The 18,756-nt window shown below is 36.8% G+C and overlaps 1 protein-coding gene across 23 annotated transcripts in view; it reads left to right on the forward strand.

The window, feature by feature from the left end:
- The window catches only part of ANKRD28 (ankyrin repeat domain 28), a 191,803-nt gene that overhangs the window by 87,370 nt on the left and 85,677 nt on the right, over window positions 1-18,756 (forward strand). For all 23 annotated transcript variants that reach the window (XR_012430663.1, XR_010584705.2, XR_010584706.1 and 20 more), the window contains one exon: window positions 7,470-7,548. Coding sequence is in view for 14 of the 23 variants with exons in the window: in XM_045385170.2 (XP_045241105.1) it covers window positions 7,470-7,548 (79 nt within the window). In the remaining 9 variants the exon portion in view is untranslated. The remainder of the gene's footprint in view (window positions 1-7,469; window positions 7,549-18,756) is intronic.

The raw sequence follows: 18,756 nt of genomic DNA on the forward strand, positions 1-18,756 counted from the left end.
CCATAGCATACATCTTGGAACTGGTTTTAACAGTTATTTTACAGTTGTCTGTTAGAGGTAGTTCTAAAATGTGCTTCATTCTCATACCCAAAATCACTATGGAAGTCTTCTACAACCTATAACACATTAGCATATCATTGAATCATGGCAAGTGTTGTCCACTAACATAATTTGTTAAATCCTTTCTAGTGCCTATAAGGTACATAACTTTAAGCCAGGTATTATGTGGACATAGACAGTTTGTTTTCTCTAGATACTTTTTACCAAATTTTGAAGCCATGACATAAACCCAAAACTGAGTATTAACAAGAATGCCACCTTATATGGTACAGATAATAATGTTGTAATAGGATGGATAAATCTCAGTGGACTGACATGGTCCTGAAGACTTTGTGAAAGAAATAGAAACTGAACTGGGCCTTGAAGAGTAGAGGGAATTCGGGTAGTGGAAAGACATTCTGGCCAGAGGGAATGTGTACAGATGAAAATGTGCCATGTATTCTGTGTCTGTTATGGTTCCAGCTATTGGTTAGTAGTTTTTGAATATGAGGTTAAGGAGGCAGAATGGAGGTGATTGGTGATGGTGACAACAGCCAGTAAAGGTGATTGAGCAGAGTTGCAAGTGAGATAGTGAAAGTGAAATTGCTTCCAAGTCTTATCTGCTGGCAGGTAAGCCTGTTGGATCTCCGATGTGGTCTGAGAATAAGATCCTGGAAGGGTGATAGTAAATTTTAAAATGACGTTAACTAAAAACACAATGTGAATATTCTCCCAAATAGCTGTAAGAGTACTAAGCATGACTTCTGTACCAGAGTAAGCCAGAATTATCTTGCTTGAAGTAGCTGTAGGTATTCACCAATATCTTACAGAGCTTAAGACTGAGGTTCACCATGAGGCTTCCCTGAGTGCAGATCTCGAGGACAGCAGGATAATCAAAACTTATTTTATAAAGGCGCAAGAGAAGAGTGGATCTGATAAGTCCTAGCCAGGTCCACCTGAGTTCTGGGGACCATAACCTGAGCATTGATGATATGTAAATATTTATCAGGGAAGTTTTAGTCTGATAGCAATAGGAATGGAAGCAAAAAGCATCATGATAGGGGCAAGAAAGAGAGCGACTATTAGGTGTAAATGGGAAAAATAGAGAAAGGATAGAAGAATACAAAGAAAACTGTGCTGTTGACGAGAAAAAAGTGAAGTCAGACTACAGAATGCTTTGAGGGAGAATGATTAGTTTTAAGTGGACTGTGATCAAGCTGGTAGAGGAATATTATAAATAGAGGCAGCATAATACATTAACAGCATGCACCTCAGAGTCCAGCTATCTGTGCTTGAGTCTGATTCTGCCACTTCCTATGATCTTGAATGAGTTTCTTAAACTTTTCTGTTTTGATTTCCTTATCTGTAAAATAAGGAGATACAGTTGCATACTTAACCCTATTTGGTAAGTGCTTAAAACAGTCCTAGCAGAAAGTAAGCACTAGGTAAGTGTTAATTGTTTTGTTTGCTGTTACTACTAGTCTTCCTAAGGAGTTATTGCTAGTGTACATGAACATTTTCAAGACCTGGACAAGGGCAGAATTACAGACCTGTATCATTGCTCTAAAGGTTGTGACTGAATCCAACCAAAGTGGATGAATTCTGAGTCACTTTTAAGTATTTTGCCTTGAACAAATATTTGTCTTTTTGTCATTTTTTTCTTTTTACTTCCCTATTATTCTACTTTATATGTTTCCTCTTAGAGCTTGATCTTGAAATCTGCATTAAGGTAAAACTTCCACTGAAAATGTACAAATGCAGTCTTAGTTCCAGATTTAATTTAAGTCACCTCATGGATCTAACCCTTTGCCTGTCCTGAGCTTGGCATCCCACCATAGATTCTTTTTCTCACAGCCTCCTTTATTCCTGTTATCTAAGCTTTCCTAGTGTTTTTTTTTTTTTTTTTTTTAGCTTGCTTCTAAGGTTCATTGTAACATAATATATAAACTAAAGAATAATTCAGGGTGCTTCTGAATACTTTTTAAACACTTATTTTGAAGAAATTATAGACACACCAGAAATTGCAGATGGTACAGCACAGCGCGATGTTTCCATCGTGAGATTCCTTCAGTGGTGATAACTTTTAGTGCATTGTCAAAACCAGGAAATTGATATTGGCACAATACAACTAACTAGACTACAGACCTTAATTTGATTTCAGCAGTTGTTGCAAGCACTCATTTGGGGGAGAGGGGTTGTGTGTGGTGTGTGGTAATTGTGGTGATGGCTTTGTGCATGAATCGGCATTTTGGCACATGTGTAACCACTAGCACATTCAAGATACAGAACCATTCCGTCACCACAGAGAAATTCTCTCATGTTTCGACTACCTGTGTAGCACTTCAGTAATGCACTGTCTCAGCTCATGCCTGTGACCCAACCCCAGAGTAATTAACAATCATTGGTCTTATTTAGGCCAGAACTTTTAATGTATTTCACCTTCTGTCTCTCAAGATAATTGCTGTAAGAGCTAAAACTGTTTTTTGTTTTTATTTGGGGAGAGTAAGCAATCACTTTTTGTAGTCCTAATCATATGTATAAAATACCTTTCATAGCACTTATGTAAGAGCTGTAAGAAAAATGTATTTCCTTAAAGGTATATGATTGACAGTCCACTATAAGGACACATGCACACGTATGTTTATTGTAGCACTATTCACAATAGCAAAGACTTGGAAACAATGACAGACTGGATAAAGAAAATGTGGCATGTATACACCATGGAATACTGTGCAGCCATAAAAAAGAATGAGTTCATGTCCTTTGCAGGGACATGGCTGAAGTTGGAAGCCATCATTCTCAGCAAACTAACACAGGAACAGAAAACTGAACACTGCATGTTCTCACTCATAAGTGGGAGATGAACAATGAGAACACATGGACACCGGGAGGGGAATATCACACACCAGAGCCTGTCACAGGGTGGGGGAGCAAGGGAAGGGAGAGCTTTAGGACAAATACTTAATGCGTGCAGGGCTTAAAACCTAGATGATGGGTTGATAGGTGCAGCAAACCACCATGGCACATGTATACCTTTGTAACAAACCTGCACGTTCTGCACATGCATCCCAGAACTTAAAGTAAAACTTTAAAAAAGTATATAAAGTATATGATTGAATGAGTTCAAAAACTTCAGTCTGGTGTGTATTTAATAATTCTATTTGGGATTATTTTGGAATAATACATTGAGATGTAATGGCTTCTAAACTAAACTGACTTAAGAAAAAAAATTTTAATGAGCACCTAGTACTTACAAAATGCCTGGTTATGGGAAATTATTTTTAGAATTTTTATTACGATGCTTCTCAGTTGATTGAATAAGTTATTTTTAATTTTTTCTGTTTTGTTTTTCTTTGTAAAACATGTACCTGTAGAAGACTACAAATAATGAAAAATAACTCTCTTACACACTCAGACCCTAGTCAACAAACTTATTTCCCCAGGGGTAAGATTACTGTGTTCATTTTTTGAGTATTCTTCCAGAGATATTTCATACATATTCAAGCCTAAGTGTATGTAGAACCTTTTAACTACAATGGTTCTGAACCTGCATTTTTCGTTTAATGCTGTGCTTTAGAGATTGTTCCATTGATAAGGAACACTGAGGTCTGCTTCTTATTTTACACTGGAAGCACAGTATTTCATTGTGTGGATGTACAACTAGAAGACCTCTCATCTGATATATGGTAGTTGGGAATTCTAAAATGTGATCTCTGAGCATTTCAGTGTGACTGTATTTCCAGCCTTTTTTTTTTTTTAAGTTAGGCCAAGGCTTTTTCATTGGATGTGGAGTCCACTGACAGGTAGGTGTTCAGTGTTCTTTTCCTTGCTCAGACCATACTCAAGAGTGCATTATCTGTAACTTCCGTTTAGACTTTCTGTAGCTGATGTGAGAAATTAGACCCGTAAGAAATAAGCTTAGGGCAAAACCCCTGTTTTTACTGTTTACTGTTTGCCTTAGTGTTTCCAATTATCTCAGCCATACCCAATTCAATAGTACTTGCCTTTTTTCAGTAGTTTGCTTTTATTGATTCTTCAGTTGTGGTAACAAACACAGCTTACCCTTGATAAACATACCCCATCATGGGGGCAGAACTGTATGGGTTTGTTAGTGGTAAACTGCCAGTCAGAATATTTAATGTGCCATAGTCATCTATTAATTTTACTCAGGAAGCCAAGGATATTGGTTAATCATGTGAGTCAGTTAAATAAAGATTAAGAGTTTGTTTGTGTTTTATAATTTTAGGTAACCATTTAGCAGACATTTAAGTTGTTTCTAGCATTTTGCTTCCTATGGTGATTCAATAAATATACTTAATCATTTATCTGGACACATGTAGGCCTTTTAAAAAAAAAAGTCTTAAAATGGAATTACTGTGTCTAAGGGGATCGTCACTTTTTAATTTTGATACATTTTGCTGAAAGAAATCTGAAATATTTTATTACCTAATTTTCAATGTTTAACTGTAGTAAAATATGATATATAAATTCTTTCTTTCAAAATTAGCCAGTTTTATTTCTCCCTTTTCTTCAAATTGATCTGCAGAGAGGAAAAACTGTGTTCATATGAATCATAAAACACATTAATGGGATTTGAGAGGCATTGAGTCGTGGAATTCCAGACATCTCTCACACACGGATGACTCACTTTCTGTGTTGTTGTGCTATGTGTGTGGTGTATCTGGTGCAATAGATGTTTCTCAATTTCACTAAATCTGATCATATTTAAACACTCCAGGAAGATTGCTGTGTTAATGAGTAACATTGAAAAGCCTAGGCAAAGTGTCCTTTCTTTAAAAAATGACTAAATTAGGACTCATCTTTGCATGTATTCTGTTACTATAGTGGTTCTGCCTTAGCTCTTTCAACAATTGTTTGTTGAATAATTTCTGTGCAGAGCATTCTGTTTCCTGGGGTGGTATATATTGGAATAAAAAACAAGATCTTGTGGTAATTGTGGTGAGAGAAAGAACTCTTAGCTTATTGAACAATTTAACATTGGCACTATATCAACCTCCCTTTGCTGGAACACCTGTTACAAGGACAAAAGCAATATTAAAATTATAAGAAGAAATGTTTAATGAGACCAGTGGTAATTATATGTTACACACATTCCCCCCCCCCGCCCCCCACCAGAGAAGATCTTGCTCTGTTGCCCAGGCTGGAGTGCAGTGGCATGGTCATAGCTCACAGCAGCCTCAAGCTCCTGGACTCAAGCCATCCTCCTACCTCAGCCTGCTGAGTAGCTAGGACTACAGGTGCATGCCACCAACCCAGCTAATTTATTTACTTATTTATTTTTTATAGATATGAGGTCTCACTGTGTTGCCTAGGCTGGTGTAGAACTCCTGGCCTCAAGTGATCCTCCCACCACAGCCTCCCAAATGTTAAGATATCTCTTTATAATAATGTCATATACTACAGCTAAGCCTTTTTTGGATTGCCTGTTGATATTTAATCCCTCTTTTGCCTAGCAAGCAGGTTTTTACTTTAATTCTCAATGGCCCGACTATTTTTTCTTAAAGTAATTAAGGGATTCCTAAACAAGAAAGTTATTACAAAGTGAAGTATAATTTTTCATTTGTTTAAATCTTGAAAACTGTAGTAGTATTCTAATATGGTAAGAGGCCCCTCAAATACAGTACCTACTTTAAATAAGTTTATTTCTCTTAATAGCCTGAAAGTCAGTCGTCCAAGCTGGTAAGGCAACTCTTTTCTGTAGGATTATTTATTCCAGATCTTGTTGCTTGACAGAATGCTAGTATATTGGCCTACATTTGCATGGTCAAAAGGGCTCAGTTTCACATGTGCCTTCTAGCCTGTGGGAAGCAGGAAGCAAGTAGCCCTGTTCTAGAGTAGTTGTCCTTTTTTATCTCTTGAGACAGAGTCTCGCTCCGTCGCCCAGGCTGGAGTGCAGTGGCGCGATCTCAGCTCACTGCAAGCTCCGCCTTCCAGGTTCACGCCATTCTCCTGCCTCAGCCTCCTGAGAAGTTGGGACTACAGGCGCCCGCCACCACGCCAGGCTAATTTTTTTTTTTTTTTTTTTTTTTTTTTTTTGTAGTAGAGACGGGATTTCACCATGTTAGCCAGGATGGTCTCGATCTCCTGACCTCATGATCCACCCGCCTTGGCCTCCCAAAGTGCTGGGACTACAGGCGTGAGCCACCACGCCTGGCCAAGAGTAGTTGTCTTTTAAGTTGAAGATGACCTGGAAGTTGTGCCTGTTATTAATTTCCACTCACATACCATTGGTCCACACTAAGCAACAACTTCAAGGGAGGCTCGGAATGTATTCTCTCACTGGGTGGCTAAGTGACCAGCTAAAATTTTATTCCTGTGGACAAAAGGAAGAACGTAGTAGAAAACAACTAACAATCTGTCACAAAAGCCTTTATCAAAAATTAAGGATGTAAGTTTCAATATAAGTATTTCTGAATAGTTTTTTAAAGATGCAGCCAAGTCAGTAATACTCTGTTGTAACTTTAAATAGGGTATCTATGAATTAAAAATCCCTGAATGTGACATTACTTTAAAGCCTTGTATCTTGAACTGGAGAGCACTGTTGTTTTCTGGTAGGAGGTCCATGAAACATGCATTAGAGGTAGCTTCTTTTCCTAGAGGAAGATTTGGATGAGTATGTATTTTTTATATTGAAACAGACATGAATATATTTTGGAAATGAAAGTAAAACTGGCAGGAATGTTAAGAAAAAACTTAAAATTGCTTTAAAGTATAATGTCAAATCCCCAGAAATATTTTCTCTTTTTGCCCCTGAGGGTACTCTTGTGGAAACATTTTGATAAGCAAATCTTTTAGTTTGTTAAGGTTTATTTTATTCAATTAGGTTAACAGTTCTAAACTGTAAAACTGCGGAAATACACTGATGAAAAGATTAGTATGAAGTAAAATTTTCCCATATATATCAGCAGCACAAGCATCTTTATTCAAAGAAAATCTAAGAAGCTATTTCATTGTCATTTTAGGTTTTTATTTTTATTCTTTGCTGCACTTTATACCACTATTTTACAGTCAAAAATTTTTTTTTCAGGCTTTTGCCTTAGCAAGGAAATTCCCTGTGTTTTTGTTTTTTTTTTTTATTTTTATTTTTAGTAGAGACAAGGTCCTGCTCTGTTACCCAGGCTGGAGTGCAGTGGTGCGGTCATGGCTCACTGCAGCCTCATTCACTTGCATGCCTGGCTAATTGTTAAAAAAATTTTGTAGAGACAAGGTCTTGCTGTGTTGCCCAGGCTGGTCACATCCTTTTTTTTTTTTTTTTTTTTTATTGGGACTTGCAGATTAGGCTAGAGTTATAAAAGTAATAAGCTGATAGTTAATAATGGCTTGGGGAGGGGATTGCTGTGGTTATTTAAACTATTATTAAAATTAACCTTATTTTAAAACGTATTTCCTACCTTTCCTTATTATCACAGGACAATGAAAAGCGAACCCCATTGCATGCTGCAGCCTACCTTGGAGATGCAGAAATCATTGAACTTCTTATTTTATCTGGTATGGTAACCTCTGAGTAATAAGAACACATTATGTATATTTTTGTTATTCTTAATGTTTCTCAGTCATAATTGACTATTTACTGCATGACCTGGTTGTTCATATTTGTTTTATCAGCTGAAACTTATTTTTGTATTCATTCTATAAATACTGATCACATATCTTCTTCTGGGTGCTTAGAGTACATTAAAGAACAAAACAAAGATTGCTGCCCTCTTGTAGCTTATACTCTGATAAGGAAAACAAGCAATAAATACAAGTGAATTTTATAGTATTTTAAATGATAAGTGCTTTGAAAAAATGAAAAAGTAGATCAGGATAATCAAGGTGGGATAAGCATTGTATGTAAGGGTTTTTTTGGTTGTTTTTGTTTGTTTGTTTGTTTGTTTGTTTATTTTTGTTTTTTGAGATGGAGTCTCGCTCTGTTGCCAGGCTGGAGTGTAGTGGCATGATCTCAGCTCACTGCAACCTCCAACTCCCTGGTTCAAGTGATTATCCTGCCTCAGCCTCCCAAGTAGCTGGGATTACAGGCACGTGCCTCCATACCCAGCTAATTTTTGTTTTTTTAGTAGAGACGGGGTTTCACCTTGTTGGCTAGGATGGTCTCTATCTCCTGACCTCGTGATCTGCCCGCCTCGGCCTCCCAAAGTGCTGGGATTACAGCAGTGAGCCACCATGCCCGGCCTACATAGGGTATTATATGGAGCAGTTATAGTAGGCCTCATTGCGCACAGAATTATAGGAGATGGTTGCAGTTCTCCTAGGTGGAGGTAATGGTGGTTTATACCAAATACAACGGTGGAGACAGTAAGAAATAGTCTGATAGGAGGTATATTTTGAAGGCAATGCCAGCAAGATTTCTGTGTTTAAATAGCTTTTATCTAACCCTACTTGAGGGCCTGTAAAATACTTTTAGTCAATTACACTCCTTTATTATTTTTTCTAAACCATTTAAGTCTTTACAATATGAAGTAATACTAGAACTGTCTATGATAGAATAGCTCCTATTGTGGTCAGACTACCTACAGTTCCAAAAAAGGCAAGCAGACAGAGTTTAGAAATACTCTTGTTATAGCCAGATGATTGTAATGATATTTATTGGCAAAGGATATGTGTCATTAATTTGAGCTTGTGTTGCCAAATTACGTACATACATGCATAATGAAATTGGATAAGTAGTAGTATTCCTTTGATAGTTTGTGGAAAGGAGGGCTCAGAGGGTGAAATTTTGTGTGAAGATTTCATTAAATAATAACCCAGAGTTTTGCCATTACAAATTCATAAAAATTTAAGAATCCATCTGATTTTTTAAAAATACCTTATTTCTATAACAGATTTCATGATCATATAAAATTAAATATGGTTAAACGTGGACCTGGCTAATATTTTGTTAGTTTATGAATAATTTCACTGCTGACGTACTTCCCTGAAGATGCCTGTTCCTTATTAATTTTCAGCTAAAATTTACTCAAGGAAAGAACTGAGGAGGTTGAAAAAAATTACTTCTTTTAATAATATAAATTAATGGAACACAAGTTTATGGAATTTTCTACACAAATATCATCTAAGAAACAGTTTAGGACTTTGCATAAGAAGTCTACTGCTGCATTTTTTATTTTAACAACAGAATTCTGATAATTTTTGTTTTGTCATAAAGATTATTTTATATGATTCCACATGAAGGGTTTGGTTTTTTTTTTTTTTTTTTTCCATTTTTTATTTTTACACCTAGGAGAAACTTTTCAAATGCTCAAAGTTGACTTAATCCCTTCCTTTTAAAAGTAAATGTTTGCAAAAAGTATTTTTAGTTACTTGTAGAAGGTTGACTTCCTGGTTTCTGTAAGTATGATAGTCAAATGAGTCTTATCATGAGCATGATAGTATATAGATGTCAGCTTTGAAATAAGCATTTGAAAGAATGCTTAGTTTCTTCTGAATAATCCAAGTACAAATCATGTGTGAAATTAACCATGGTACTTGTATAAAAAGCTATTTGAACTTACCTTTGAAAGAATACTTTTTAAATTTTTCTTTGAGACAGAGTCTCGCTGAGTTGCCCAGGCTGGAGTGCAGTGGCATGATCTCAGCTCACTACAACCTCCCAGGTTCAAGGGATTCTCCTGCCTCAGCCTCCTGAGTAGCTGGGACTACAGGTGTGCGCCACCAGGCCCGGCTAATTTTTGTATTTTTAGTAGAGATGGGGTTTCACCATGTTGGCTAGGCTGGTCTTGAACTCTTGGTCTCAGGTGATTTGCCTGCCTCAGCCTCCCAAAGTGCTGAGATTATAAGTGTGAGGCACTCTTCACATAAAAAGTGAAAATACTTTAAATGTTTTATCAGTTTAAAGAGGTAATATAGCTCATGTAGCTATTTTTCAAAGGAAAAATACAATTTTAGATGAATTTAATTGTTCTCAGTTCTCAATAAAAAAGTTAAGTTTTTACATTGGCCTTAGAGCTGTACATTATCTCCCCACCTCAGATTTCTTCTGACTTGAATTTCTACTACTCTCTTTTTATTTGCTCTGCTCTAACCCCACTGGCCGCCTTCTACCTCTGGTTCTTTGTGCTGCTGTTTCCTTAGCCTTAAACCTTCCTCAGCCACTTAACACCCTGAACCTTTTCATGTCCTTGCTCAGATATCACCTCATCAACAAGATTTTCCTTGGTCACTGCCACTACCACCTAATCCCCCTCTCCTGTTATCTTGTTTCCTTGTGCTTATTGTTATCTGACATCCTTTTTAAATTACTTGTTTACTGTCATTTTATCTCCTCCAGAATGTAAACTCCAAGAAGGCAGGCAGTTAGTCTACTTTGCCTTCCTGGCATATTTATTTAAAGTGCCTGGGATGGTGATTATAGCAATATAAGTTTAGACTGTGTCTCTTTTTCAGAAATTTGTTTACATTTTGCCCTGTTTCTCAAGTCTTTAATGGAAATGAGAATGGGAGAGATGGGGATGGGTACAAGTTAAGGGTTGAAGGGTGTTAGGTAAGTGGAAAGGGAAAGAAGGCGAATGATTTGTCTATGAGTGCAACTCAAGATCTTAGACTTTTTTCTGTTTAGACTTATCAGTTAGGCTCTAATTTAGGAAAACTAAAACAAAAACTTACTTGGGTTTGGAGTAAAATTAGCTGGAGTAAAATCCAAGGCTAGATTTCCATTGAACTAGAACCTCAGCTTTCTACTTATAAACAAAAAAAAGAATAAAGAAATAAATCAGGCTTTGTGTTGCCATGAGAGACACTACAGGTAGTGTGAATGGCACAAGCTCTTTTGCCAGACAGATTTGGATGCAGTCCTGGCCTTACCTCTTACCACCTCCATGATCTTTTGAAGTTTATTTGCTCTCTGAGCCTCAACTTCCTCATCTAAAAAAATGGGAATACTATAAATTTTATAGGTTTGAAGAAGCAAATGAAATTATGTCATTAAGATACCTAGGAAGTCCCTGGCATATAGTATTCAAAATTATGGCTGTTACTTTTTTAAGCAGCATTTCTATTTTTTCCTTCATTTTTTTGGTTCTGCCAAGTAAATAAATTCGTTGGTATCAGGAATTATCTTCTCTGTGACTTTTAGATATGATTTCTTAAAAATTCTCCCCTATCAGTTTTGAAGTCCATTATTACATTCTGAAATGATAAAGAATTTATTTCCACAATCTAGAAAGACAAAGGTTGAAAAAAAAAATAGACTCTATGTACTCTGGAGAAGTGTATTTATATGTTTTAAATTCTACAATCAAGAAACAGCTATTAAAGCTTTATATGATGTAAGTACCTTCCTGAACAGGGTAGGTATTTGCTCCCCTGAGCAAATAGTAAGGGCTCCTGTAATTTATGGATAACAGAGCTCTAACAAGAAGATAAGTGTTAATCGGGATGTGTATTTAACTTATAAAAGTTGACACTATAGAGGATAACTGCCATAGCCTTTTATAAAAAATATCCTTTTACATAAATGAGGAAGGAACCAGGAGAAATTCTCTTTTTTTTTTGAGACGGAGTCTTGCTCTGTTGCCCAGGCTGGAGGGCAGTGGCGCCATCTGGGCTCACTGCAACCTCCACCTACCAGGTTCAAATGATTTTCCTGCCTCAGCCTCCCAAGTAGCTGGGATTACAGACATTCACCCCCAGGCCCAACTAATTTTTGTATTTTTAGTAGAGATGGGATTTCACCATGTTGGCCAGACTGGTGTCGAACTCATGACCTCAGGTGATCCACCCACCTCGGCCTCCCAAAGTGCTGGGATTACAGGCATGAGCCACTGCACCCAGCCCAGGAGAGATTTTGAAATCTGAACCAGAAACCTGATCAGGAAGAAATTTTGGTTGGTGGATATTTCTTCAGTTCGTTCATGTTATATCCATTTTAAATTTCTATTAACTCTTTAAATTAAAAGTTGATTAGGACAGTTTTATAGAAGATATACTACACATTTTAGAAGTCAAGTATAAGCTAACCAATGAATTCTTAGTTTTATATTGGAAATAGATTTCCAGAATAGCAGGGTAGTAAAAGACTAATTGTATCCAAATTTTAGTTCAGAATAAGTATCAGAAGAATAGTCTTCAGACAATATATAGTTTATAGACTTAAAAGGTTCTGTATAGATGCTTCAGGAGTTCTGGGTAAATTTGGTTTGAATGCCATGGTTGCTGAGGCGCAAGTTAAACTGACTGATATCCATAACCCTAATTTTAAATTCTAGATTCATCAAACAGCCTTTTAATGAATTATGATACGTTGAGTTATAAATTAGAATTGAAATAGATATTTGATCTGATCAATTCTTTAGGTAAAGATGAGGAAAAAATACATGAAGAGAAATATAGGCTAATTTGTTCATAGTAATGAAAATTTAGTGTAGGTGTTTACCCTTCGTGTTAATTACCAACACCACATTGTAATAGCAGGTAGGTATAATCTTAAAGAAGTAAATTAAGCAATATGAAATAATGCTTCTTTGTATAAAATTCATGTAAGATTGCCTTATATAAAAGTCATATGCTTTCATAAGAACATACAATAGAGTCAGTTAACATACAATACAGTCTTATTGTATGTTCATAAGAACATACAATAGAGTCATTTTAAAAACTACTTTGATATCCATAACAAGAGTTCTATATTCTCTAAATATATTTCTCTAACGTAAAAAAAATACAAAGATTGAGATTATTTTACAGAGTCATTTCCTTCTGTGTTCATATTTCAGGTTTTTATTATGTCTGACTTGTGATAAAAAATTAGAAAATAAGGACATTTATATTTTCTCCAGTTTGTTTCACTCTTTTGTGTTGCCTTGGCCCTCTAAGTGATGTGGAAAACCAATGAAGAGTTCTGTTTGGAGTAGAATAACATGCTCTGACTTCTGTTTTTAAAGATTCATTCTCTGGCTTTGGCTTCAAAGTCTTGACCATTTTAAGTCATGTTTATCCTACTTTTTGTTATTTCTAGGTTTTTGTTTTTAATAGTTCTCCTTTTTTTCCCCCAAACTCAGCTAGCTCTCATCTCTTTACATTGTCTTATCTCTTTTTTCTTGTAACTTTTCTTTGAGGTCTCCTCTTCAGAACTTAAATTCAGTGAAGTTGAGTATATAGAGTAGCTCATGAATTCATCCTCTTATTTTCTGGGATGGTTTTTTCCAACTGTATTTCTCCTAGTTTACTCTACTCTATATATTTTTGTACTAGTCCTGTGCTGGATACTTTCAGATTCTCACATATCTTCGAGGAATATGCCTCTTTGCAGAACAGAAAGGAAGGGGCAAAAAGTGAGCATCTGTTAGGTTTGTTTCTTCAAATAACTCTCAAACCAAATTTTAAGTTCAGGAGTACATGCGCAGGTGTGTTATATAGGTAAACTTATGTGGGGTTGTTGTACAGATGATTTCATCATCCATATATTAAGCCTAGTTCCCGTCAGTGATTTTTTTCCTGAACCCTCTTTCCTCTCATCGTCCACCCTCTGATAGGCCCCGGTGTGTGTTGTGTTCCTCTGTGTGTCCATATGTTCTCATCATTTAGTTTCCTTTTTTTGTTGATGTACCACAGGTAGTTGGGCTGGCTCAGCAGCTTCTTAGATCAGTGGTTTCTTAGGTAGTAATCTGCTGGTGATTGGCTGTTACTCTCCCTCATCTCCAGCTGGGTGAAAAATTATTGAAGATGCCTTCTTGGTCTCTTGTTTAGCACTGCCCCACTTTGTTCTTATGCAGCATGAGGTTAAGAGTTCTATAGGGGATTTTCCTGTGAATTACCCAAACAGCTCTAGATCGTCTGAAAGATTTTTAGGGATTTTAGGACACAGCAGAGAGAAAGGAACAAATGAGACACACATGCAAACATGACTTTTTAGAGGACTTGGTAACCTTCCCAAGATCTGAAGAAGCTTCACTTAACTCAGTGTCCTACCGTTTGATACATATTTCACTGTTATTGATAGAAATAATTCATAGTTTGATTTGTGGTTGTAACTGTTTCCTTACTGTATTGAACATGGTATCTCTTCCCCTTCTCTTTTATATTTTGGTGACTTGCTTTAGAGTAAAACTACTCACTCTCTTTAACTTGCAGTCCAGAATTAAATTCTTTGGAAACCAAATATTTGTGCGTGATACAACTCTTAAGATTTGTGGATGAGGTATAATTTTTGGCATGGTACCTGTAATCAAGCAAGTGAATACATCCATAGAATCTATGGTAATACTAGAGTCCACTGGAATTAATGTTATAGTTATTATGGAATAGGGTGAAGTAATAGCAAACAGTGAGTGCTTATTACGTTTTAAATACTGTTAACTTTAGCCATTTCATTAATCTCATTTTATCCTAAATTTGTGAAGGTATTATTATAAGGAAACTAAGGCAATTTAGCTTTTAAACTTTCAAAGTTTTGTGCTAGTAAAAGCTAGAGCCAGAATTCAGATCCAGGCAGTTTGACTACAGAATCCGTGTTCTTAATCCTGCCATAATCAGAATCTTCCTCTTTTCCTCCCACCATAATGCCCACCCTCCTCCCCCGACCACCTATTTAGCTTTTAGTAAATTTGCATGTGAAGTCACTTTTATTGAAGAACTTTTAAAGACTGTTTTCTGGCCACTGAGGTATAGATATTTTGTTTGGGAGCTTATTCACTTAATGCCTGCATTCAACACTATATGGTTAGCAGTACCTCAGACCTCAGACTGCCTGCAGTACGTGTTAAGTCCTTAAATGACTGCATTGTGGAAGGCATTTGTCAAAAATTCATTCGATTGGCCTTTTATAAAAAATACTCTCCTTAATGGAAAACACCATTCTGATGTTTCTGGCATTAAGAATGAAACCTGAAGTATGTGTCTCTTCTTTTTACTTCAGTGCTGGTGCATTAGTTTGCTGAGGCTGCTGTAATAAAGTACTCCAAACTGGGTGGCTTAAACAGCAGAAATTTATTCACTCAAAGTTCTGGAGGCTACAAGTCTGAGATCAAGGTGCTGTCAGGATTGGTTCCTTTGGAAGGCTATGAGGGAAGGATCTCTTCAGGGTATCTCTCTCTGGCTTGTAAAATGGCTGTTTTCTCCCTTTATTTTCCCTCTGTCCATGTCTGTTTCCAGATTTCTTCTTGTAAGGACTCCAGTCATACTGTATTAGGGCCCACCCTAATGATCTCATTTTAATTACCTCTGTAAAGATTCTGTCTCCAATTAAAGTCATATTCTGAGTTGCCAGGGGTTAGGAGTTGAACAAACCCACAATAGCTGGTATCCACAACACTCTTAAAAAATACAGTGTAGCAGCTATCTTTTTCAGCATTATAGTTGGAAAAGTGGAAATGTCATTGGTTTTTGCTCATTCTACTCTGAGCCTGAAAACAGAATCTGAACCTTTTGCCACTGCACTGTTAGGCAGCCAAAGAAAAGCATTATTTCCACTTTGGGAAGAGGAGGGATAAAAGTACTTGGCTTCTGGCCCAGCTCACTGGTTATGGACTATCTCCTCTGTGGTTTAGGAGCAGAGAAGAAAACAATTCTCTGCAAATAGAAGTTTTGGAAAATGATTTGTGAGACTATTTATAATTATTACAAACATGTATGAAGTTAGCAGTAACTTTAATAGTACCTACTATCAAGTTCTTAGCCTAGATCAGAGGTTGGCTAACGTTTTCTGTAAAGGGTGAGATACTATTTACAGGCCATACAGACTCTCGCAACTATTCAACTGTGAATTGAACAGATGTGGCTCTGTTCCAGTAAAACTTTACAAATTAGGTGGCTTGCAGCCGGTGGGTGGTAGTTTGAAGACCTCTAACATAGATTATAAAGATACTACCTCATCTAGTTAATGTTAAAGTAGAATGAGGTGTCTTAGTCCTTTCGGGCTACCATAACAGAACATCACAGACTGAGTGACTTACAAATTTTTCTCCGTTCTGAGGCCGGAGAAGATTGTGATGGCAGAAGATTTGGTATCTGGTGAGGACCCACTTCTTATTCATAGCCAGCAGTCTTTTTAGTATAACCTCATATGGCGGAAAGGGTGAGGGAGCGCTCTTGGGCCGCTTTTATAAGAGCATTAATCCCATCCACTGCCCTCATGACTTAATTACCTCACAAAGGACCTCGCCTCCTAACGCCATGACATTGGGGTTGGGATTTTAACATAAATTTGAGGGGAATGCAAACATTCAGACCATTTGACAAGGTTTAATAAGTAAGAAATAATTTATTCTGAATATTCCAAAATAGGATAGAATGTTATAACTGGAAATGGATCATAAGGATGATTTAGCACAATTCTTTATTTTATAGGTACAGTTGACCCTTGAACAATGTGGAAGTTAGGGGCACTAATTCCCCCAACCCCAACACAATAGGAACTTTGAATATAACCTTTGGCTCCCTAAAAACTACTAATAGCCTAATGTTGACCAAAAGCCTTACTAATAACATAAACAGTTAACACATATTTTATATGTTATATGTGTTATATACTGTATTCTTACAATAAAATAAGCAATAAAATGAAAATACTAAGGAAATCATAAAGAGAATACATACTATGTATTGAATGGAAGCAGATCATCATAAACATCTTCATCCTGGTCATCTTCACATTGAATAAGGTGAGGAGGAAGTGGAGGGTTTGCTGTCTTGGGTTGCAGAGATTGAAGAAAATCTACATATAAGTGGACTCATGCAGTTCGAACCAGTGTTGTTTAAGGGTCAGCTGTAATTGAGGTTCAAAAATCAAAGAATTGGAAGAACTTAGTGACCAGTTAGATTAGGAGAAAATAAGTCAATCAGTTATCTTGCAGGATGAAATTTAGAGTCAAATGGGATACTCCTAATGGAGTTGCTGACTGTAGAACTCTGCAGAAAGAGTGCCCTTTGTTGTTTAAATCTGGGACCCATCCTCACCCGCTCCCATCCATACATATTCATATCCACCTTCCCCTCACCTCACCAGACACACAGCGTAGGAGGCAGGGATTATGATTTGCAAAATGAAGACCCAGGCCCCAAGAAATAGTTCCAGGTCACATAGCCAACTTACACAGCCATTATGAGATCACATCTCTCTCCGGCTCCAGTGTTCCTTCCACTAACCCTTGACTGTGTCTTCACAAGGTCAGACCTCTCTTCAACTGCATTGCTGTCTAGAGCCCTAGACTAATGTAAGTAAGTAAATCAGGTTTTTGTTTTTGAATTTGTTTTATCTTAGGTAACCTTTTCTTTTACAAAACTATTGTTTCAGAGTGCACTTTTATATGGGCGAAATATTACGTGAAAAGATTGGGTGAGAGGAAACTGATTAGCTGGGTTTTTCCACATAATGTAACTGGTATGATCCTGCAGTTGATTTTTAGTTGTTTGTGTTATTTATTGCATATATAATATCAGAAACTCAATCACATCTCTACTCTAGAAAGGTGAATCTGAATTCAGATATACGTGTGAGTATAGGCTCTGGCTGCTTATTTATCTTAAGGGAAAGTTCAGTTGGTATACGTGGATTTGTGGGGGACAAGGAAAGACTTGTAAAGAAAATATTGATTATACAGTTGGACATAACCATTTTGAATTTAATGAGATGTGTTTCTGGCACGCAGGTTTTCTCTAAATACTGGTTTATAGTACTCACTGATGATATCTTTCTTAAATTGCTATGTGTATTGTCTTTTGTTTCTTAGCAGTGCTTTTTCGCACCACAGGCTCTGCCAGTAACCTAACTTCAACAAATGACATGGGACTGCTATTTTATATTCTTTTTTGTCTTAATGAGTAGGAAATAAGAAATTAATCTTCTCTTGGTTACCTAAGGTCATCCTCATAAACCACAAATACTATCTTCTGCCATGTAGAGGGCATGTGATTATGCCACCAGAGGCTGTTAACAACATTTGGTTTTATTTCTCTCTACAAAGACTGTTTTTTGTTTTAAGTGGGTGTGATTTCTCCCTACTTCCCCTGCCTCTCCATCCACATCGTTAGCTGTTGTGGCTGGTGTTTAATACTCCAACTAGCTATTGAACTAGTTAACTATATTCTGAAAACATCTTTTCCGTTTCTATAATGAATTTGTCGTTTAATGTATATATTAATATATAGATAACTTTGGAGTGTTCTGTGTGGAACAGAACTGTTTACCTTTATACAGCCCACTGACATGAGCTCTGGGAATCTGAACTATCTGAAGTGTGCTGCTATGTTTGTTGCTTTTATACTATTTTTCATTTTACAGGAACACAGCCAACTGCTGCTCTTGTAGTGTGCATTACTGTGTCATATTTATCTGTTTATATTATAAACCACATATTAGTTAACTAATGTGGCTGGGGAAATATTGTTTCATTGGTGCCCTCAGATATGGCCCTGATTTCTCATAGTTGACCTTTATTTTCCAAGGAATTAAAAACATTTGATTAGGCTCTTAGAAGAAATGCATGATTTTTTTTTGTTTTTTTCTTTTTGAGACGGAGTTTTGCTCTTGTTGCCCAGGCTGGAGTGCAATGGCACGATCTTGGCTCACTGCAGTCTCTGCCTCCTGGGTTCAAGCAATTCTCGTCTCAGCCTCCCGAGTAGTTGGGATTACAGATGTGCATCACCACACCCGGCTAATTTTGTATTTTTAGTAGAGACGGGGTTTCTCCATGTTGGTTAGGCTGGTCTGGAACTCCCAACCTCAGGTGATCCTCCCGTCTTGGCCTCCCAGAGTGCTGGGAT

This window comes from Macaca fascicularis, chromosome 2, assembly GCF_037993035.2.
Source record: "Macaca fascicularis isolate 582-1 chromosome 2, T2T-MFA8v1.1".
Lineage (NCBI taxonomy): Eukaryota > Metazoa > Chordata > Mammalia > Primates > Cercopithecidae > Macaca > Macaca fascicularis.